The 23,447-nt window shown below is 40.7% G+C and overlaps 1 protein-coding gene across 7 annotated transcripts in view; it reads right to left on the reverse strand.

Moving 5' to 3' along the window:
- Positions 1 to 6,481: 6,481 nt before the first annotated feature.
- Amot (angiomotin) overlaps positions 6,482 to 23,447 on the reverse strand; it is a 58,889-nt gene continuing 41,923 nt past the window's right edge. For 4 of the 7 annotated variants that reach the window (XM_028876906.2, XM_028876904.2, XM_037199441.1 and 1 more), the window contains 6 exons: positions 22,624 to 22,773; positions 20,891 to 21,081; positions 13,554 to 13,676; positions 12,524 to 12,756; positions 10,573 to 11,397; positions 6,482 to 10,232 (listed from right to left, as the gene is read on the reverse strand). In XM_028876906.2, coding sequence (XP_028732739.1) covers positions 10,135 to 10,232; positions 10,573 to 11,397; positions 12,524 to 12,756; positions 13,554 to 13,676; positions 20,891 to 21,081; positions 22,624 to 22,773 — 1,620 coding nt within the window. In that variant the 3' untranslated portion in view covers positions 6,482 to 10,134. The remainder of the gene's footprint in view (positions 10,233 to 10,572; positions 11,398 to 12,523; positions 12,757 to 13,553; positions 13,677 to 20,890; positions 21,082 to 22,623; positions 22,774 to 23,447) is intronic. The other 3 variants (XM_028876908.2, XM_037199443.1, XM_037199442.1) reach the window with 2 other exon arrangements.

Consider the following 23,447-nt stretch of genomic DNA (forward strand, 5'->3'; position numbering starts at 1 on the left):
TATTTATTCTGGTCAATGGCATAACCAGAGTTCTTATCACTATAGAAATGTGTCTTATGGTACACAGCACGGAAAGCATATGGTACTGGATGAGTAAAAGTGGAATTATGTCTGTGAAGAGAACAGATTGTGGATCAGTGAGCTGGTTCTGGGGAAATGGTACTTGTGTAGCAAGCCTGGAGATAAGAGTTCTATCCCCTAAACTCACATGAAAGCAGAACAGAACTAACTCCTCAAATTTTCCTCTAACATGTGCATGCATGCTTTGGAATAGACGCTCATCCACACACATCATGCACACACACACACACACACACACACACACACACACACACACACGCTGATAACAATAAATTAAAATGTTAAAGAGGCTAGTTTTTAGAAATTTGTTTCAGTTACCTGATGTGTAAAATTTAAATGCAAGGGTGTTATTAATGTATTGTTCCCAAAGAATTTCTCTAGTTACAAACATACTCAATAACACAATATATACAAGTACGAATTGTACTTATATTTATTTTTCATTGAAATAACATAAAATAGAAGTTATCACGTTCATTGTTACATTGTTAAAATCTCAAATCTAAATTACTTTTACAAGCATGGAGAACATCTTTACATGAATTTACAACATACTTTTGTCTCTCAGCTATCAATAGGAATAATATATTTTGATCAATCATGCTAAAAGAAAGACAAATTATTGAGTCTCTCAATAGAAAGTGATTCCCTGATATTGTCATACCACAGCAATATAAAGTAGCAAAAAAAAAAAAAACATTAAATTCAATGCTGGCTAATCTTGGTTTTCAACCTGACACACATAGGAAGAAAGAGCCTCAATTGAAGAAAACCCTTCATCCAATTGGCCTACGGGTGTGTCTATGTGGCATGTTCTAGGTTACTAATTGATGTAGGATGACCCGGTTCACTGTGGCCCATGTCATCCCTGGGCAGGTAGGCCTGGGCTGTACAAAAAAAAAGTATCCTAGCAAGTCAGGGAAAGAAATCCAGTAAACAGTATACCCTCATGGTTTCTACTTCAAGCTCTTGCCTTTTATTTCCTTGATGACAGAATGGGAGAAACAGTGCTGTGTGGACAGAACTAGTAGAAAGAAATTGAAGTTTAAAGGGTACATCTGCAGGTGTATGGAACACTTATAGTATATTCAGTTTTGAGGATGTTTTTATGTGTGCCTCATGGTCAATTTTGGATCTGTGTGAAAGAATGTATGACCTCAGAAGCAGTATTTAGTCTCATGGAATCATGTAGTGGAAGAGCCAGAAAGGACATTAGAGATCATAATCCAGTGACTTCATATTACAAAATGGTCACTGGCACTAGATGAACTGGGCAAAATCACAAATGTGGTTGCAGTTGCCTCAAGGACTATAATCCATGTAAACTAATAACTAAAGTAACCAACAACATGCTCTGTTTGATAGTAGCAGTAAATCCAACTACTTAGAGTCATCGCTGTTGAGAAGTATGGGCAGCCATTTCCAAGGATAAATGAAGAAAATAAAATATCCACTTAAATAGCAAAGTGCATTGTAGTTAACACTCAAATTGTATTTACTATTTAGTCATGTGAAGTTTGGGGTCTATTGCATTGTGGGAGAACTTAAGAGAAGGGACTTAAGTAAAGTAAGGAACTTAAGTAAAATAAATGCCAGAAAATCATTATGTTTCAAACTATGTGATGTCAGGAGTTACATCACTATTTTCTAGGGAGCTGCATAAAAATGAAAATTACAAAGTTTTACTTTAGAACTACAAGATCATCATGTCTTATGCATGATATCTTATGCATGAATACATGCAAGGCAAGGTAGTAGACACTCAATACATGTCTGAGATGGTGTTTAAAATGTAGCTTTTGGTTTCAGTCAATATTAATATTAATATTACTAAAAAATGTTGTGGGTGACTGTAGACAAGAATGGTGTGCTATGAAGTTAGATGAAAAGACATCATATAGATTATTGAGGGGACAGACATGTTTGCTCTAATTGCAACATTTCAACGTATGTATATATATTTATGCCTATCAACTTACTTGTATAATTTTTGTGTTTATGTATCAGTTAAAATTCAAACAAAAGAATTATATACTCTAAGTCAGCTTGGCTACAAACAAAGTCTGGTTGTAAGGCAAGATCGTGTGTCAAAACAAACAAACTACAACACTGTTTAAAAATTCATATCAGAAAAATAAAATAATAATATAAAGAATATCATACCATTAATGGATTTTGAACACAAGAAAAAGAATATACAATGTGTGAGAACGACTCTGATGGAATAAGAACCCAAAATTTCTTTATCCTTGTTCTAAATAACCCACTTTCAAACTTTGGGTAAATGCTTATGCTTTGGGAGGCCCTATTTATTTTTATTTATATTACAATGATAAGCTGCTGTAAGATTTTTAAGCAAGAAATGGTATTATATAAACTTTGCTGCTGAACAGTAACTAGAAAAGTTCAACAAGTGTGGGTATGGCAGATGAGTAAATAGGTTATTGTAGTAGTCCAAACAAAAAGGTTCTTAGAAGAATGGGAACTAAATTGATTTAAGCTTTACTTTGAATAGGATCAGTAACAGATTGGATACAGGTGATGAGGGAGAGAAGTTTGTCAAGGATGACTTGAGTATCTGGTATGTGGTGGATAGTTGAAATTTTAGTGGGTATGAATATATTGACAGTTCAGGCAATTGAACTTGAAGTCCAGATCAGGTAGATAATGGCTGAGAACATGGAAATAAATGTAGGAAACTGAGACCTTGAGGTCTCTTCACAGTCAATGGACACAGAAGGAGTATTCTCAACTAGAAAATGTATGGTTGCCTAGAAGGTGTGTGCTGGAAGACAGGGTGTCCAGAGTGGAGCAACGGTGTTAGCCAGCTCTTGTTTGTCCATAAGCAGAGTGTGCCAAAGTGGAATTGATATGAAAGAGTGCTGTGGGATGTTTTTTCTGTGCTCTGTGAATATATGTTGCCACCATTGGTTAATAAAGAAGCTGCTTTGACCTATGGCAAGACAGGAGACAACCAGGTGGGAAATCCAAGAGAGATACAGGAAGAAGAAAAGCAGGGTCAAAGGAGATGCTGCAAGCTGCCGCCTGAGAAGCAGGATGCAATGGAACTCAGGTGAAGCCACAAGACATGTGGTGATACATAGATAAATAGAAATGGGTTAATTTAAGATGAGTATGCTAGTTAGTAATAAGTCTGAATCATGGACCAAACAACTTGTAATTAATGTTAGCCTCTGTGTGTTTATTTGGGACTGAATGGCTGCAGGACACAGAAAAACTGTCTACAGAAGTTAGTAGAGATGAAGAGGCCCAGGAGCTGCCAGGATGCTGCTTAAATCATTTAGGAATGGAGATGCAATTGTCACCCAGGAACAAAGATCACCAGTCCACTTGTGATACTAACCAAATCAGTAGATAACAAACAGGGAATGCTCAACTGGATGACAGTAACATTATGAGTGAAAGATAGCTTGATTAGGGAAGTCTTTGAATAAAATATCCTGTATTTTGAAATATGGATCATCAGAGAATGAACACCCATGTCTTTAAAATAATGTAAAGATTTCCTTTATTTTGTTTTTGTTTTTTTTTCAAGACAAGGTTTCTCTGTGTTGTTTTGGTACCTGTCCTAGATCTTGCTCTGTAGACCAGGCTGGTCTCAAACTCACAGAGATCCACCTGGCTCTGCCTCCCTAGTGCTGGGATTAAAGGCATGAACCACCAATGCCCGGAAAACATTGTCATTTTTATTCAGTGGTTTATAAATTTTTGTTTCATGTATAAGGCATTAATTTTTTTCATTGGTAAAAGTTTATGAGTATTATTTATGGGATAGTACTATGGTGTGTGGAATATGCCTCACAAGTAATACAGAGATCTGCCTGGTTCTGCCTTCCGAGTGCTGAGATTGAAGGCGTGTACCACCGCCGTCTGGCTGCATTAGATTTTTCCTAGTTAAAAAGTCAGGGAAGCTACTTCTTTATATATTTACTGCCACATCCAGTATAGCTCCAGGGACAGACCCAAGTGGTATGGAAATGGAATGAGGAAAAGACAAACACATCTGTCAGCAGCTGGGATCTCTGCTGGAGAAAGCACAGCACCCCAAAAGCTCAGCCTGTTCATTAAATAGAGTCAAACAGAGAAGAGTAATTATTGTATCTAGGACAGAAAAACAAGGAACAGGGTTTATGGCATACAGCTTGATCAAGGAGACAAAATTACCTAATCTCACTAGGAGAAATCTATGTAGAGGGAGCAATCTTTGGGCCATAGTCATCTGGGGGTGGCTATGGTGGACATTGTCTGCACACACTATCAACATCCATTCATGGACCAGAAAGGAAGGTTTTGCATTTCCCTGTGGGTCTGAGGTTAGGGCCCTTGACACGGCCATACCCATGCCAACAATACACATTAACTCAAGACCTCAGGCTCAGAACTCCCTCTGCCCCCCACATTTTAGTCTATTGCTTTGACTGTTATCTTTAATATACTTTCTTGGAGTGGCTCTCATACCATTTTCTCATATGGTACACAGGAACTAACTATTTAATTCATGTATTTGGCAGAGACACAGGAACTAACTATTTAATCCATGTATTTGGCAGAGACAGTACTTAAACACAGTACTCTGTTAACTTCTGCACTAGTACTGTCTACCACATAATTGGGGTTTTAAGGTTTCTTGCTCAGGGGATATTCAACTGTCACAACAATTTTCTAGGACCTTTATGTTTGGAAACAGTCATTTGACATACTTTGCCCATACTGATCCTTTCTCCTGGAATGTTTTCTTGGCCCCCTGGTCTGTCTGGTTAATGCCTAAATAGTTTCCCTCAAGTCATCCCAACAACCATTCCTTCCTTTCAACTAGGAATTTTATCACAATGAATTTCAACTGTGTGTGCCCATGTTTGTGTATGTTTGTAATTTTCCCTAATTTCCTAGCATCATGGACTTAAAATTGTGTGTTCCAGTTTTTTTTTTCTCAAAATGCCAACATCAAATAAGTATGCATTCAGAAATATTCATATTCTTAACTCAGAGGTAACTGGTAAATGACAATATATGGATGGCAAAATAGATGTTCTTTGTCATTTGGTGCATCTAAGAGTACTTGTGATATGCTATGCAATATTGATGTTGAAAGGAACATTTTTTTGGAGGTGATGAAGAGTAGGCCCTACCATTGAGGACTCTCCCCTCAAATATCAGGGGCTTACTAGTCAATGCAGAAAACATTCTAAGATTGAAGCATTTACATTTTTTTTCCCAAAGCAGTCGAGCAAGCATATGAGCAAACAAACCAAACTTCTTGTAGGGGAAGATGGCGGTGGGAGTGGTGGGCAAAGGGATTTCTGATCTCAGTAGGCAACACCTACCCCAAGGAGTGTGAGTACCTGGCAGACATCAAATTGAGTAATCATACTATCTAGAAATGCTCCAACGCATGTGATGCCATAGGTTTTGAATGGGGCTTTGAATCACAACCTTTCAAAATCCAGGAACAAGGTATTTCTGAAAGCTCTGGTTGTCAAAGCTTTGTAAGATGTGGTTCATTTATTACCACCCTTTTTTCGTACTGAAAAAGAGGGGTTTGTTTTCATCCATAGTTTTCAAATAACTCACCATAAATATGGAGGGAATAAAGTCCCAACTCACATTTATAGGTGTCTAAATTCTGTGTCTCTGATCAATCTCATTTGTATCATCAATCAAAAGGAGGTCACTTCAAAGTATTTGTGGACCCTTTCTTCCCCAGTTAGGTTTTGAACTCACTAGTAAACATGAAGCACTGAGAAGACAGTGTAAAGGCAGCCTTATCATTTTTAGTGAGGGCCCAACTCATGTGGGTTTTGCCCTTCTTGACTTATTTGTATTTATTATTGACATTCACATGTGACTATATGTTTTGATTAATCCACCTCCACTCCCTCCCTTCAACTCTGCCCAGACCTCACTGCCACTTTTCCCTCCCTGGTTCATATGCTCCTGTCTAAACTCACTGATGCCTCTTATGTTGGCAGTATGGGCTTGGGTGTGACTTGCCTTTATAACAAGCCCCCTCAACTAAAACTGATGAATTGGCACAACGAACAGTTACAAAAGGAATGCCAAAGTTTGTGGGGGGATGCTTCCAAAATGTTAACCCCCAAAATTAATTATCTGCTTTGCGTGGTCATCATGCTATCCCTCAGAACCAGGAAACAAAAAGGTGTAAAGCTTTTTACTATCTGTTGTACTTGTAAACGAAAAGACTGATTAGAGAACGCTGCCTGTCATGTTGTCTGAAGATTTTTTTAATCACTTCCCATACTTTGAGCAAATGCAAATTCTGTTGCTGGTGCAAGACACTGTTTCACTGTGTACTGAATTAAAAGTAATTACTAATATCACACAGAGCCTACATCCAAGAAACACATTTTCCACACAGTGCTGCATTTTCAAACAGCTAACTTTATTGTCAGTGAAAAGATAGGCACAAAGTGGATTTAACCTGCTTAACTTTATTTGATCTAGCTCTCTTGATTACAGAATAGGATCACAATCAGTAAGAGACCACATATATTAAACCAAAAGTAATTCTTCTCAAACCATCTGCCAACCCCATCTAGCCATTTTATTAAATGCATGCCATTGATAACAAAGGCAGTCAGAAGGAGAGTTGAAAGTTTCTCAGAACCCACCCTTGCTACCAGAAGAAAATGTATATGCTTCCAACCCTTGTCCTGCTGTCAATGGTGGCACTTGGAAGAAGAATTTCTAAAGATTGTGGCAGGCAGCAATTGGTAACAATGAACCCATAGCCAATACCTTCCTTTGAGAACATTTTCTGGAAGAAGGAACACATTTTAAGTAACGCATTCCATGTATGAATGAGCATTTAAGATAACAGATTGTACGGCTAACAGACATCAGCGTTTATTAAGTTAGCACATACATCTATACTTTAAGCTGCCACGTTTTTTAGATTCTTCATAAAAAGTAGCTTGGGAATCAGTTTGTTAGACCCACTCAACAGTGCAAAAGTAAAAAGACAACACAACAGGGATCTTGCTAGATTTCCTGTCACAGATTGTGGCAGATGTTTCAAGTTTCTACTGCCCCATTACCCTGCCGCTCAAAAGCAACACTGACATTCAAACCTTCATTAAGACAACAGTCACAGTACGTGACTTCCAAAGGAAGTTTAAGCTGATTATACTTCCCCAACTATGTTAACAGTTTTCTATCAAGTACAGTTCAATCAAATGAGATTTTGCTGGACATGGGACACTGCAGGTAACAAATGAATTTTAAGATCCTCAGACACCACCACACAGTAACAGTTAAGACAACAAGGTGCCAGGAAAATGCATACATTCTACTGTAGATAGGAAAAAGTCCAGGAAGAGGCTCCAAAGGTTACATCCACACAGCTGTGAAGAGGGGGAGGGACTCATTTGAGATTTATCCCGTATAACTGAATTTTTAAACTGATAGCTAGTAGAAATTTTCTCAAAAGGTGGAATCTGTATGGTCCATAAACAGACTATATCAACATAGTCTTCTTCCATCTCTTAGACATACAATGTCCTTCTAGCAAATTGCCTGTGACTAAAAACTGATCAGGACTGCCTCTAGTATGGCAGGCCAGAGAGGTTCTGGAACTTCAGCAAGGACTTCCTTCTTTCCCCCAAACACATGATTCTACAGTGATGGTTGCCACCCAGTGAGAAACCTATCATGTCTGTCGCCTTCCAGAATGCGATTAGAATCATGGCTCCCAGAGTCAGCCCTAATCCTAGCAATGTGCTGTCATCAGGAGAGGACAGGAAAGGTTTCTTTCATTTTCATTCATTTGCTTGGACAGAAAGTAGCTCTCCTGGTGCTTGCTGCCTGATTCTTCTACTGTCTGAAGGATTTTTTCCTTGCAATAAAAATTGCTGTGAATGAGCATTATTCATGCTTTTGAATTTCTATTTGGAGTTCACTGTTTAACTGAGGACCAATGTACTGGATGATCATTTTGTTATTAATAATGTGAAAAACTAGTTAAAAGTTGTAGTATTGCCTTCCCTCATTTACACACACACACACACACACACACACACACACACACACACACACACACACAAATAAATCCGTTGGAAGGTAATTAGGAACTACACAAGAATACAGGTAAATATAGCACTCTTATACTCACAGAGGAATACATCAAATGACCCTAGACACCTGATTTCATAGTCAAAGACAGTGGAGTTGATTTCTTAGGGGTTCATTTCATGTAGCTCAATGATTAAATGGGATGAGGAAGAGAACAGTTCCATACAAGGCACTCCAGCAGAGACAAGAATTCAGAAACCCAAACAATCTAGTCAAACCAAGAAGATTTTCATAAAGTAGGCATACCCTAGACTAGAAAAGATACCTTTTCTTCAAAACAGGCTCTTCTTTTTATGTATATAGATAGATAATCATTTCCCATAATGGGTATATAACTGGCAGAGCAGATAGATGTGCTGTGTGATCTTGAAAAAGTCACTGAACTTTTCCAAGTCTGATTCCTCATCACTAAAATGAGAAGGGAGAGCTACATTGCTAGATAAAGTTCCTTCCCATCACTGAAGCCCATGACATCATATACAGGCTTCCATCTATCAATCTGATTTCTAACTTAACCTATCACTAAACCTCTACCCCCCTTTACCTAATAACTCCCCCACGCCCCTTACCCTCCCTAGACCCCAGAAAACTGATCTTAATGATACTAGCTGCAGTTCTATCACTTTAATGAAGGGCAGATATTAAGGACAAGGACCTGTGACAAAGGACACCCTCTGTGTCCTTAGAGGCAGCCCTATGGCAAGGCTCCCTGTTTGGTCCCGCCCGTGTATACATTCTCAGCTGCTTCCCAAAGGGATTCCAAGGTGGAGTCACTGGCAGTGAGAAGAGGTAGTTGAGGAGACTGCTGCAATCAATCTCTCTCCTGACTGCAGCCTGGTACTTTGGACTTCTTATGTTATTTCCATGGAGGTGATGGTTGCATATGCCTTTGAAGACACATGCTAAGAATTTGTGAAAGCAAAAATGAAATATTTCAAAGTACCACCCAGAAATTCAAAACATTCAAAGTGTCAAAAAGATGTTTCCTCATTTTGCAAATTGTTGGCAAACAAAGACTGGTGAACCAGCCACTGAATCTGCATTGGAGAAGAAATACAGGCTAAGTCAGTCAACTGCTCTAATGTAAGGTGACTGAGCCATGTTCATGACTATACCCAGACCACTAAAGTCCACATGCAGCATCTCATGAAGCCCTCCATCAAGGCTTCTAACATCTAACCCCCTAGGAGAGAGGAATTTATGGATCACTGTTCATTTACTCTCCTACCATCTGAAAGCAATATATTAATTATCCAAATGCATAAAATATTCCAGAGTATATAAATGAATGTATGAACCTCCAGGAGGGAACCAGAAGAATCCACTTCCAAAGCACCATTGAAATGGAGATAAATACCATCAATATGAGGGAGCAGGTAACTGGCAACTAGGAGAGAGAATTGGTTCCAGTACCCTTCTTAACCCCAATACTCTTCCTTTTCTCCAGCTTCCAAAGCTCCTAAGACATTTTCTTTTCTCAGCTCAAAGTAAGAACTCTCTGTGGCTGTTGTCTAGGCAGTCGCTAGACAAAGCAGCAGGTCTTCAAATTCTCTCTGGATTTCCACTTCTGAACTACGTGTTACAAACTGCCTTCCACACATACTGTGTTCTTCAATGAAAAAATGACCTCAAACTGGGAAATTTCAAAACAAATCAAATCAGCGGACATTACTACCTATTAATAGTCCATGATTTGTATCAATCCCAACAATAAGCTTTAGAGCCCATCCTGCTTAACCTATCCTTTCGAGGTACTCCCTATGTATTCCAAAATAGACTGGAATTCTCATGGTATTAGTTAAGTACTACAATAGTCCAATAAGAAGTCCCTTTAAAAAAAATCATCCCCACCTCCCAACCCCATCATCACCCCAGATTAAACAAACAAAAGGGAAAATGATTAAAAGAAATTTTGCTGATAACTTCAGCTCTTGATTATGCTGTTTAGATGAGATATTCCACCATCTCTGCATCAGGCTCTTGACCCAGGATCTGAATGGGTGCTTTTCTTTCCAGATTACTGGAGTGGAAAACAGGACCATCTAAAAGGAAATGAAAGGTTAAAAAAGACTTAGAGACAAAGTTAAAAAAAAAAAATAACTTTTACCAAACAATGTTAAGAACCATGACAAAACTAATTTGTAAGTGTGACTTGCAACTAGGTACATCCTCATAATTTACTTTACTGGGAAAATGGCCACTCATGATCATTTCCATTTTAGTGAATGAAAATGCATTTCCAGAAGCTCTTCTTTTTGCTCCTCTAACCAATCTCTATTAGATCATGAAACATCCAACTCTGTCAAAATGGCAGGCATCAACTAATTGATCTACACCTCAGAACCAAACCAGAAGATACCTGCTACAGAAATTTGGGATTACCTGGCTTCTCTGGGTTGCACATCAGATTTGGTGTGGACAAACGGCGTGGTCCAGAACTGGTACCTGGACTTGCAGAACCCTCAGCCTGAACCAAAGCAGGAGTTGGAGTCGGAGATGGAGTAGGAACTGCATTCGGAGCTGGAGTTGATGCTTGAGTCGGAGTCGGAGCAGAAGCCTGAGCCATTGCTGGAGCCGGAATCGGGGCTGGAGCTGGAACCGGAGCCGAAGCAGCTGGAGCAACCTGAACAGCAGTAGCGGCAGCAGCAGCAGCAGCAGCAGCAGTAGCAGCAGCAGCAGCAGTAGCAGCAGGAGTGGCAGAAACAGTAGCAGAAGTAAGAGATGAAGCAGCTGGAATCTGGACAGCCGCAGCTGGAGAGACAGCAGCAGCTGGAGAGACAGCAGCAGCTGGAGAGACAGCAGCAGCTGGAGAGACAGCAGCAGCTGGAGAGACAGCAGCAGCAAGAGCAGCAGCATTTGCTGGAGATGGGGCAGTGGCGGCAGCAGCAGCAGCTGGAGCAGCAGCAGCAACAGCAACTGGAGCAGCAGCTACCATGATAGTGGTGTTGTTGGCAGCTGGGGCAGTGTTGGTGGCAGCAGTTGCAGTGATGGCAGCAGCAGTGGCAGCAGCAGCAACTGGAACAGCCACTGGAACAGAGATGGGAGTGACAGCTGCGGTTTTGGATGGTTCCGATCCACGTTCGGTTTGGGTGCTGCAGTCTCGACTGCCTGTCTTCGAGTGAGCTGAGAGAAGGGGAGTAGATGGAGGCACAGGTGAAGGTGTGGATGGGACAGACTCAGCACGGTAGTCTCCACCCAGAAGAATGCCTACAGATGAAGCAAGGGACAAGAGAAAAGTAGGTGATTCCTATCTAGATACTGATGACCTATTCACCATTGTCAGAGTTCAGGAAAAGAAAGTATTTGACATTTTTCTTTGGAAAGCATTTCCTTTTGCCTCTAGTGAACCTCTGCGATCCGAATCTCCCACCACAGCTAAAGGTTGATTTTGGACTCAGAGGATCCCCTTCTCATCTTCATTATCCAATTCTCAACACAACATATTAAATGTGTAAGTGTCCTCGGGACCTGGTAGATTTTTTTCCCCCATTAGTGATTATGGCAGACAAACTTGTCAGAGTTCTTTTCTGTTCCAGTAATATTAATACCCCACATTACCAGAGAGCTGAAAAGAAGCCCTGGCTATGAGGTACCTATAGATGGGTATCCATGAGGGTGCTTTTAGTTGTACACCCTACAGTGCCAAACATGACAATGGCCCCCAGGATGTTTACTCTAACTAGATTACTGCAAGAGCCAGAGGACCAAGGAAGGCATGACGAACAACAAAATACTTGAAATATATATTTGTTTACTTCCTCAGGATCAAAAATGTGTCTAAGTATCTATGGGACTCTGAAGCTTTAATTAGAGAGGATGAAATGGACAGGAATTAAACAAAAAAGCACATTCTGTTCTCATATTGGAACATTCTGGTAACAAAAGCTGCCACCTGACCCCATTAGCTTAAAGAGAACTTTGGGTCCTCTTTCTGTAGGGGAGGAAATAACACAGGAGTGCTGTAATTTTGAATTTTGCCTGAAATGAAGTCCATTTGGGTTTTAAACAAAGTTCCCATGTGGCAAGAGCCAAATCAGAATTTTTTACATAAAATTCAAGTTATCTTCCTTCCCATTCCCAAAGACTTCACGATTCTCATTTTTTTTTCCAGGCTTTGGCCTCAGTTAACATTCTCATCATGAGACTTCAGAGCTCTTGGGCATGCAGCTAGTTCTATCGGGGAGTGGGGGGTGGGGTGGGGAGTAACCCCCAATTAATTCTCCTTTCTAGAACCTGGAGCATTGTCTCTTTTTTTTGCTTTTTGTGTAACGCGCCAAGACACGTTCTAAGCATGTCACTGTGCACGTCCCTTGTTTGCTTTTATTTTCCTTACCTAGGCTCCCCTTCCAGCTTTTGTCATCTCGCTTCTCCTCCATGATGGGGGTACCAGTCAGGGTAGACGAGTGGGCAAGCAAGCCTGAGCCAGCATTGGAAATGGACATCAGAGACTTGGCTGGCCTCATGGATGACAGCTGCTCTGTCTTGCTTGGCTCCTTTCTGGAGCGCTGCTGCAGCACTTTGATCATGGCATCCTTTTCAATAATCTGGGCATGGAGGGTCTTAATCCTAAAAGGCAATGAGAAAGCACACACAGAAACTTGGTTGTCATCTCTGTATTCTGATCTCATTACCTAAATGTATTTGCATTCCCATTATCTTTTCAATGAAGTGTTGGTCTAGTTAATTCTGAGTCAGAGGGAAGGGTCAATATGTTAGAGCTTTAAAGAAAAAAAATGCATCCTCTGGACTGCCAAGAAGATGCAAGAGAGCATCTAAGAACTTCTGTGCACACATCAGAAAATCAAAGTAAAATATAGGCAAACAGAAAGGCTATATATGAAAGAAGTCGTTCTTTGCTGAAGGAACTCTTCCATAGTAACAGTAAGTTCAGTTAGAAGATGGAATCTTCTACTAATAAGACATGACCTCCAGGTAATAAGTAAATTACACTGAGTCTAAAAAAGACATTAGGTGCTGTATTTTCCAGTGCAAACAGATGTTTTGTTGAGAAGTCGACTGTATTATAGAATTGAACTGCAGTGCTATGAAGAATGCCTCAGAGTACAAATGTCAAAAACTCAGATCTAGCAGAATGCAAATGGAAAACAATTACAAAATCCAGGAGAAAGCAACTCTACTTGGAGTTGTGTAGTTAGTAAGAATGTTCATTATAAAGGCCATCACATCAAACCTTAGGTAACCTTAGGCACATCACATCAAACCTTAGGCAGGGCTGAAAAGTGGGAGGCAGGCTACACAATCAAGTTCATCACTTATGAATAAACTTTCTTGTCCTTCTCTATTGATCTAGATGGTCTCAATATCAACTTCTCAACCCATCTGGGTCCACATCCAGATTTTACCTTCCTTCCATGTCCAAGCAACGTTTGTTGGCCATCAGGATTTCTTCCTCTTCCTTCTGGATGCGGGCCTCTAAGGCTGTGTCATAGCTGGTGTTAGGAGAGTGGCTAATGACTGTTGTGTCTCTGAGGAAGAAAATGGGTAGTGATGATGATGAGCAGGCATCAAAATCAATAGATGTTATTCTCTATCCTAAGTCAATGGAGATTTTGCTGAAAGGTTTTAAACTAAAATTAATCTCAAGAGGAATGCTTGGTTTCTGAGTGATTTACTGGAAAGAGCTTTCCGCAAGTAAGATTTCAGGATACAAGATGCACTGGCGTGGACGTGGCTGCCAAAGTCAGCAGGGATTTGGTAAGACGTGTATACACTGCCTTCGCAGAATTGGATAAGCATGTCTCCTCAAACCTTCTAACAGCTAGTCCCATTCAACATTTTAGGTCACCAAACGGCAAGAGGAATATGTACACTTTCCACTTTATTCTCCTAACAGTCACAAAGTGGAAAGATTAAAATTTGAAGGAAATCAGAAGATTGCTGACAGTTGAGTATCATTTACATATGAGGGCTAGAAACAAACAACAGACACATAAACAGCTAAAAATCAGTTTGGGCACATGGACCAACAAAAAGGGCCTTTGATTCCGTGCTATTTGGTTCTTTATCTAATCTACATCGGAACCATTCTATCACTGAACGCATGCGCTTATACCAACTAAAGGACTGTTCTCTTGCCAGAATCCCGGCTGTGCAAGGAGTCATCATGTTCCACCTGAAATTTCTCAGACCATTAACTCAACGCGGAGAAATGTGTGTATCGGGGAGAATGGCAGAGGCAGAGAGGGGGAGGGGAAGAGAGACAAAAGACAGGGAAATAGAGATGAGGACTGAGGGAAAGAGCTAGGTAGTACGATTAAGGGAAGACACATAGAATTGCAAAGGTTACACAGGAAATCAGGATAACAGACTGGAGAAGAATGAACTGGCCCTGCTTCACTGTACTTCTTCCCAGATCCTAGGCATATTACCTGCTGGAAGCTAGATAGCTATGTTCTCTTAGCACTGAGATTATGATGAGTACATGTTGGATGTAATATAACAGGGGGATGAACAGGTGGTAAGTTAACGTTAAGACTGGGGAAGTTTGGTAGGCCTCCACAGAAACCACTGCTGTTCTGATACCTATAGCTCATTTGCGAAGTTGACACCATTTACTGGAATTGGCAAGAGGTAGGAGGGATACAGTTGCTCTCATCATTTGCCAAATTCAAACTATTTTAGCGTCCCAAAATTATGTAGTCCTCCCGTGCAATCCACTTGTTCATAATCCTGCTGGACTGTCTGAGAGGAAACAGCATTGGATAATACTTGATATCAAGGCTTTTACTCTAGACAGCCCCAGGATCAAGTCTCAGCTTCCACAAACACTCTGCCACTTACAACCTTTCTGATCTCCAAAAGTCAGTTACCTGCTTTATGCTTACTCTTCCTCATATGTAAAATGACAGGTGAAGTGGCAGTTCCTTCCACTTTATGTAAAATAAAATTATTCACATAAAAACATATACCACCAGGCACAGTAAAGGCGTTCAACAATGCTTTTTAACACTGAGAAGTGCATAGGTAGAAAGAGAATGACAAAAAGCGGGTATGACTTTAAGACATTCTACCCCTTGGTGTAATCCTGGAGGCCATTCCTGCCCTAACAGAGTGCCAAGGGAAACTGAAGGCTAACACTTGAGAGCCAAGCCTCTTGAAAAGTGCATGGTGTCTACAGACACTGGGGGCTTGAACGTACAGTTTGTCATTGGGGGAGCTAGTGCTGGCCTACTGCCACTTTCATTGCATAAAAGACCAGTTTGGGTACACAGAGCCCTGCCAGCTAATTGATATGGACACTGTGAACTCCTCAGGAATGGAGCCTGGAAATGTGGGGCACTTAGTGAATTCCTCCATGGCTGCCAGGACAGCCCTCAGCATCAATCTTCCTTCTAGAAGACTAGGGCTATGAAGCCAATGGCTTTGCAAATGCAAGCTAGCACAGCATTTGAAGGAACAAGTTCCAGTGCTCTGAGACTGCCCTCAAGAATATCAGGAGATCCTGGTTGCAGTCAGAAAACAGTGTGCAAAGCCTAAGACACATGCCCTGAACCTGATATACCATCATCTCAAATTCTTAAATAAACAGATGTTTGTCAATATCCCCCAAATTATCTCTTCTTCTTTTCTCTGATAATCCAAACTATAGTACTCTTGAGATTGTCACTCACAACTTCCTAATTAAAACGCCTTTTTTTCCAGGACAGTGTTTCTCTGAATGTAGCCCTGGTTGTCCTGGAACTCACTCTGTAGACCAGAGTGATCCACCTGCCTCTGCCTTCTGAGTACTGGGATTAAAAGTGTGAGCCACCACAGCCTAGCCCTATTTAAAATACCTAGTGGCCTTTTAAACTTCACCTTGACTAGTGTGGTGTTTCATGCCTGTAATCCTAGCAGCCAGGAGGCTGAGACAGGACACTACAAGTTCAAGACCAGCTCTATACAGCAAGTTTTAGGCAAGGCAAGATCACATAGTAAGACCCTGTCTCAAAGGATCAAAAATAGTTTTTAAAAATCAATCAATCAACATGCTTCATCTTTTCCTATGGGTAGCATTCTGCTGTTTATTTAATACAAGAACTTCACCATAAATAAGTAGAACGTTGTGGGAGGCCAGAGAGGAGAAACACGTGGAAGTGATTAGTCACTGGCTGCAGGAAACGTGCAAGGGAAGACAAAAGATAAATAATTAACCACTACAGGAATGAGTTTGGACTTTAGTCTAATAGGCACTGAAAATTACTAAAGCTTTTTGTGGGGCATGAAAGGACCGGTGCCAAGCTTTAGGACAATAGCACTATCTGTTGCTGGAATGTGATGGATGGACCAGAGAGAGGCACTGGAATCAAGAAGCCCAGTTAGGAAGGTGATTGCAGTCATCCCATGAGGTGATAATGAAAACACAAACCAGTAATGAAGGAAGGGAAATGGGAACCGGCTGTAGGAGGGAGATGTGATTGAACTTGGAGACCATGTGAAGGATAGCATTAGGGAGATGAAACAATAGAGGAGAACTGTATTTGTAATTCAAATCCTGTTAGCTGTCATAGGGAACCAAGGAGAGAATTTCTGGAAAGTGCTGATGCCTTTGCATGTCAGAGCTATTGGAGTGAAGTTGTCTTGAGAACTGCCATAAGACAAGATCCCATAAGTTGCTGGAGATTTTCAGTTTAAGCCCAGAGATGTCAGAACTACTATTGCAGCATTTTTCTTATTTCAGGGAAGTCATGGTAGAAAACAAGGTAACCATAAGAGAATACAGACTAAGAGGCAGAATATGGAAGCTGAGAGAGGCCATTAGGGGAAGAACAAATAGCCATGTGCGGTACGTGTCTTCTTCCTGCCCTCTCTTACTTTACTTCCCCCTTTTCTGAATTCACATTTCCCAAAACAAAACTGAAACATTCCAAGTACAGTTAACAATCCAATTCAGTAAATCCAACCTAACAGACCACATGGTTGATGGGTTGTTATCATATTATCTTTTTGCTGCTCTTCAGGCATAAATTCACCGTTTATGAGCTCAAACTCAAAATCTGTATTGCCAAATCTGGTCTTCTGAGAATGAACAAAAACTTCTTGGTAGGGATTTCCATTCATCATATTAAGTACCTAGATTCTCTAGAGAAGCAGTAACTCAGAGCCTGAAGGCAGGAAATGATGGTGCAATTATTTATAATGCTTCCAGGTGCCTAAGTAATAAGCCTCAACTAATAATGCTTTATTGAACAGCTAATGACATCAAGTTCACCATCATTGAGCCACACCACATCCAGGGGACAGTTAAGGTGATAAAAAGTTGATTTAAATCTGGCTCTTATGCCCTTCAGTATGGATTTATAGATGATAGAATTCCTCTGTGCCTGAGAGGAGATGACAGCACCTACTGGATAAGCAAGAAGTCCAAAGTTCTCAAAAGAGCACTGCCTGGTTTTGACAAATAAAGTAGATTTTCTAGTACCCTTTGGATAAAAATATTAAATGTCAAATACTATTTTATTTTATATAGGGTCTTGTATACCTTCACTATATTCTTTCTTTTCCCCCCTTTCCTTCCTTTTCACTGAACACAACTTACCTATGTGTACTACTGATCAGTATCACTGTCTCCTCCCGGACACTTCTAGTCCCCTATTCCTGAAATCATTGTGTCAACAGCTTTCCTTTAACAAACCGTTGTAAGAATTAAGGTACTGTATCGGGTATAAACGGACTATCTTAGCATGCCTTCTACCCCAAGAAAATAAACTTTTTTTACTCTTATGTTAAAATTTGTATTTTATTATATCTAAAGGGCCCGAACTGGAAATAATCCAAATAGCCATCATCAGGTGGCTGGATAAATAATCTATGATACATCAATTGCATGGCACATTACACAGGAAGAAAAGGGGCTATTAATGCATACATCGACTGGGAAGGCTCAAAATAATTATGCTGAGCACCAAAGGAAAACAAGGAGTGTGAACACAATTCAACTCCTTTTATATTGACACTCTAGGAAAGAAGTTAGTGCTTTTATGACAAGAACTAGATGAGTCATTGTCTAGGGAGAAAGCATCAAGTTTAAGGGACTCAAGGTCACATGAGAGCATGTCTTCTATTTTGGTTTGGGTAGTAGCTCCACTGTTGTCTCCGTTTCCCCAAATTCATCAAATTGTACACTGGAAGAGGTTCATTTTTCCTGTGTTGCCTCATATTTTAACTGAAACAGTACTCTGTCATCTGTAACTACTGCTGATATCACTCAAACAAGCTGACTTAATTGTGACACATGGTGCTTACCTATGAGCTACCTGTCATAGACCTGTGAGGCTTAGAATATTTTAAATTGAGATGCTGATAGGAGACACAGACACCAGGCAGAGTGTTAAAATGTAGTGCTAATGAAATTTGGGGATGTAAGTTACACATTCAGAAACAAAATCTTTCCCTCCCTGCCTCCTTTCCTTCCTTCCTTCCTTCCTTCCTTCCTTCCTTCCTTCCTTCCTTCCTTCCTTCCTTCCTTCCTCCTTCCTTCCTTCCTTCTTTACTCCCTCATTTTTCTTCTTTCCTTCCTTAATCCAATTCTGAGCACTTTGCATCTGCAGCCAGTATTCCAGGCATTTAACAATTGCATTGGATGAAAAAACATATAAAGCTTTCCACCATGGAAAGGGGTCATGGGGCAGACTCTTCCTGTCTACCTTTAGGTTGGCTGGTGGGAGGTTAACAAATGAAGAAGGAATGTGAAGAGATTTGGGGAAGGTAGACAGAAAAACTTGTAAGTTAAGAAATAATATTTTCTGGCTGTTACTCCCCAAATTGATCATCTAATGAAGAATGAAGAAAAGGAAACTACTCTCCATAGCAAAGGGTAATGATACTATTATCTTTGAAAATATAGCACAAAACCTTTAATAGAAGGAGCTGAAGGAATCATCTAGTCTAACTCACTTATGTTATAGGAGTTCCAGTATAATCTCTCTCTCATTCTCTCCTGTCGTCTGGATCAGTTTACAAACAGTCCAGATTTGGAATGCTTGCCTCTGGTAGAAGGTGTTCCTACTAGCTAGGAACACTGGGAACAGGCTGTGTTTTATCATATGAAATGATAATCAATCGTACATATTTTGCCGAAAACAGTAATTACATGAGCACTTATTTCTTGGTGATATAAAGCAATTCAATTTAAATCCAATGTAATTTATAGAAGCCAGCATATTTTGGACATAGATCTGTAAGGGAATTCTCTCACTTCGTAGTGCTTTCTAGAGAGGAGAGGAGGAATGGGTGTTCTGTCTTTATATAAGGTGCCCTCATGCCAAGCACCTTTCTAGCTTTCCTGTACTTTGCCCTGGAGTGCACTCTGTGGTCAGCCTCAAGACACTGCCTTCAAACATTGTCTCATGCCCCACACCATCATGTGTTATATCATTCAAGGCATCTGTATAAAGCTGACAGTTACCCTGCATCTCTCTGGCTCACCATTACTAGGTTTTCAGCATCAGTCTTTCACAAATGACTCTGAACAAATGCTGCACTTCTTTGGGAGCCTGGAGGTAATCAGGCACGACACTCTGCTTCAGATCGGCCCCCAAGCCTTGTGACCATCTTCTGGCACAGCTGGAGTTTCCTTGGACACCATTATGAAATTGGCTTTTACTGAGCATGCTTTTCTCAGGAAACAAAGCCAGGGAAGCTGTGAAGACCTCAGTCCATTAAGGATATAAGGTTATCTGGAGATAGGATGGTCACATGGAGGATGGAAAAAGTACTCCTGGAGAATCATGAGCAGGTTGAAAATGGGCCAGTCCATCTCTTACACTGATCCATTCCATACACCTATCACTGCCCAATGTCTAGCAAGTACTGGACTCGACCGATGTACCACATTTGGAAGAATGTAAAAAACACTGCTGTTTCTATTAGCTTTCTGGATAGAAGCCTGTTTGGGAGCAGTATACTCTATACCACCTTCAATACTCAAGTCTATGTCCAGGTTCTGTCCATTATTACAACCTAAGTCATCACCTGAATATAACTGGGTTGTTTCTTTCCCAGCTAATAGTTATGAACAGCAACAACATAGAAAAACTAGTGAAGAGTAATTATTTCCTCTAAAAGCTAATAATTATTTTTTTTTTTTATAATATACAAAGAAACCCAAGAAACCCGAAATAACACTCTTCTTGCCTTTTCCCCTCTCTGGTACCAGGTAGAATGATACTACTTATATGTGATGAGCTCAGGAATACAGAGAATGTGGCCTTCAAATATAGACCTTCTCAAAGGGCAGTGATGGACTCATGTTCGGCCCATACCCAGGAAGAGCCAGAACTATCAAATGGCAGCAGCTACTCCTGAGTGACATTTACTTTCTGGGTGGAATTTCTCTGCAGGGGATTTCACTTTGGTGCTGAGACTACACGGCATGCACATGTGGCTAACAGGGGACAAGGTGTCCAAATAGTTAGCTAAGCCCACCTGCAATGCCCCAGCTCGCTCCTATGGCAAATTCAATTATGATTCCAAAAATTCCATAGAGCAGAATTTTTGAAGTCCTTAAACCTCTGTCCCCAAAGCCATCTAATCTAGTCCATGTATAATCAGAAGAAAGAAATACATTTCAGGAGAAACTGGAGGCAGGGCGGGGGAGTGCTAAAGGAGACTAAACATTGGGATGTCTCTGAATGAATTACCATACCTGGTTTTCCCCAATCTCATCTATCAACTAGCAGCCCTCCTACCAACAACTTACCGCTGCGCAGCCACAGTTGCAGCAGCATCCAGAGCAAAATGTCTCATCACATTCTCTTCTAAATACTTCTGCTCCCACTTTGTCATATCTGCTTCCAGGGCCAGAATTCTCTCCTCCTTTTCCCGAAGGAGCTCCATCAGGGTAGCGGCACTGTATTCTGAAGCATTGGCGGGCTGAGAGTTGCCCTGACGCTGTGGAGGGAGACACCAGCACCCTTCAAGTTAGTGAAAGAACAGCTACAGTGCCCGAAGTCCACTTGAAGATCATTGATTATTTATTTATTTATATCTATTTATTTAATATTGATGATTTTCTAAGACAGGATCTCACTCTGTAGCTTTGGCTGCTCTTCAACTCAGGAATCCCCTGACACAGCTCCCCTACCAAATCCAATTTGAGCTTTCATTTTATATGGAAGAGATTGCCCAAGCTATTCTGTTCATCTGTCTGTCTGCGTAGTGGTAGCGGTTGAATCTAGATTCATGCATGCTAGGCAAACACTCTACCACTAAGCCATAGTTCCAGGCCTCAGGCTACCTGAGGTTCCTTTCTGAGTGCTGTGAGGACTAGTGAAGGGTTCCATCACTGAGCTAATCCCAACCACAGCTCGTAGTTTGAATACTGATTCAAAACAAGGAAGACCTTAGATCTCCACAGGATTTGGGCTTGCAATACGAACTGCCCTTAACCAGAAAAAGAATCTACCTTATCAAATTGCTATGTTGTTAAGAAATTAATGAAATAAAAACTGCAATCTTTGTTTGACAGTAAAGTCTATGCAGGAAATGGAAAAATTTTAAATCTATGATCTGGTTCCAAAACTATTCCTAATTTATGAGATTTTTGGTGAGTTATACAACATTTTGTGGGGGAGGGTCTTGATTTTTTTTTCCTCCTCTAAACCCAATAAATAGTATGACCAGAAGTTTTCTAAAGACCACTTCCAGCTGGAAGTGCACAGACTGAGCTGGAGGACAGCCTGGACTACATGAGACCTGGTCTCAAAATAAACGAAACAGAAAATCTGCCCAAGATCTCCAAACATCTAAGAATCTGGGTTTGTAGCTGTTTCACTTCATATAGGGTCTTTTGTTCTCATTCCCGTGAAAAATCAAAGGTATAAGATTGTATGATGATTCTGCTGGAATAGAAAGCTAAGGAAATAAGTAGTCTTTGTGTTTAAACTGCCTTCTGCAGTAACATGGGGAGATGGTGAAAATGTAAAAATGAGAAAGCATTTAAATGCCTTTAGTGTTTTTGCTAAACATCAACTAAAAAATTAAATAAATAAACACCCAGGAATAATGGTATTTCTTTTCTTCCTTTCCTTCATTCCATACCTGGTAAGACCTGGGAAATAGATGAAACTCACGAGCCTCCAGAAGGAAGGAAACAATATTTCCAAGGTTAAGGTACCTAACACAAGATTCCTAAGTTCTCTCCCTGAGGTTATATAAGCAGCAACAATTGCCGGAGAGGAAGAAAAATTCTGATTAATGGAGAAGCCTGCAAGTTAGGCAGGGACCTTTAGCGATTCAGCTGCAGTGAGTCATCACCAATGCTGGGGCAAGCTTTACAGCTGCATTTGAGTCACCTATACTTCTATAAGGAGCCCCTTGCCAGTATTTCTATAAGTAACCCTAATAGACAGAATGGTTCATCAAGATCCACTTGGGCAAAATCATTTCACTGCTCTATCATCTCTGCCCATCCCTAGGAAGCCAACACAGTACCTGCTGGATTCTAAGGGATTCCAGCTCCCTCTCCAAACGTGTCCGGAGTCGGTGCTCCAGCTGCTCGCGTTTCTCACAGGCCGCCTGGAGCTGCACTAGGGCCTGCTGCATCTTCTCCACCTTATCCACATACACTTGCTTCTTTTTCAGCTGGAAATCCAGGTTGGCAGATTTGCAAATGGAAAGAAAAAAATGGCAACAGGGTCAGTTATGAAACCCCCAAATCCAGCCTTGTACTGAGATTTCCTCCTGTTTCAAAAGGAATGAAACGTGAGATGAACCTTTGGGATGAGCAGCTGGTTGCCATGTATATTTCATACAAATAATGTTGTCAACAACAACAAAGATAGGAGCCTCTTTTGAATCCTTCCTCCTTCCTAAAATCTATGTCTTCCCCAAGGCCACTCCCCTCAAAACAGTACCTTGGAATGCAAGATTATCAGTTTCCCTCTTATGATTGTCCTCACCTCTATTCTTTAAATGAAAATGTCTGGGGGGAAAGTATGCTTCATTTTAGTTCTCACAGTTGATGAATGATAAAAGGGTGGGAGTAGAAGAAAGAGAAAGGTTTTATTTGGTAAAGAATCCTGCCTCTTTAACTGTTTTTACATTGATTGTGTGTGGCGGGGGAAAGGGGAGACACATGCTCATGCGCACATATATGGTCACATGCTGCAGTGGGCACAGAGAAGTCAGAAGACCACTTGTGAGACTTGGTTCTCTCCTTCCACCATTTGCTTTCCAGGACTCAAACCGAGGTTGTCAGGTTTGGTGGCAAGCCCTTTAGCTACTGAGCCTATTCACCAGCCCATGTCCCTTTAAAG

The sequence above is a fragment of the Peromyscus leucopus genome, chromosome X, assembly GCF_004664715.2.
Source record: "Peromyscus leucopus breed LL Stock chromosome X, UCI_PerLeu_2.1, whole genome shotgun sequence".
NCBI classification, from domain to species: domain Eukaryota; kingdom Metazoa; phylum Chordata; class Mammalia; order Rodentia; family Cricetidae; genus Peromyscus; species Peromyscus leucopus.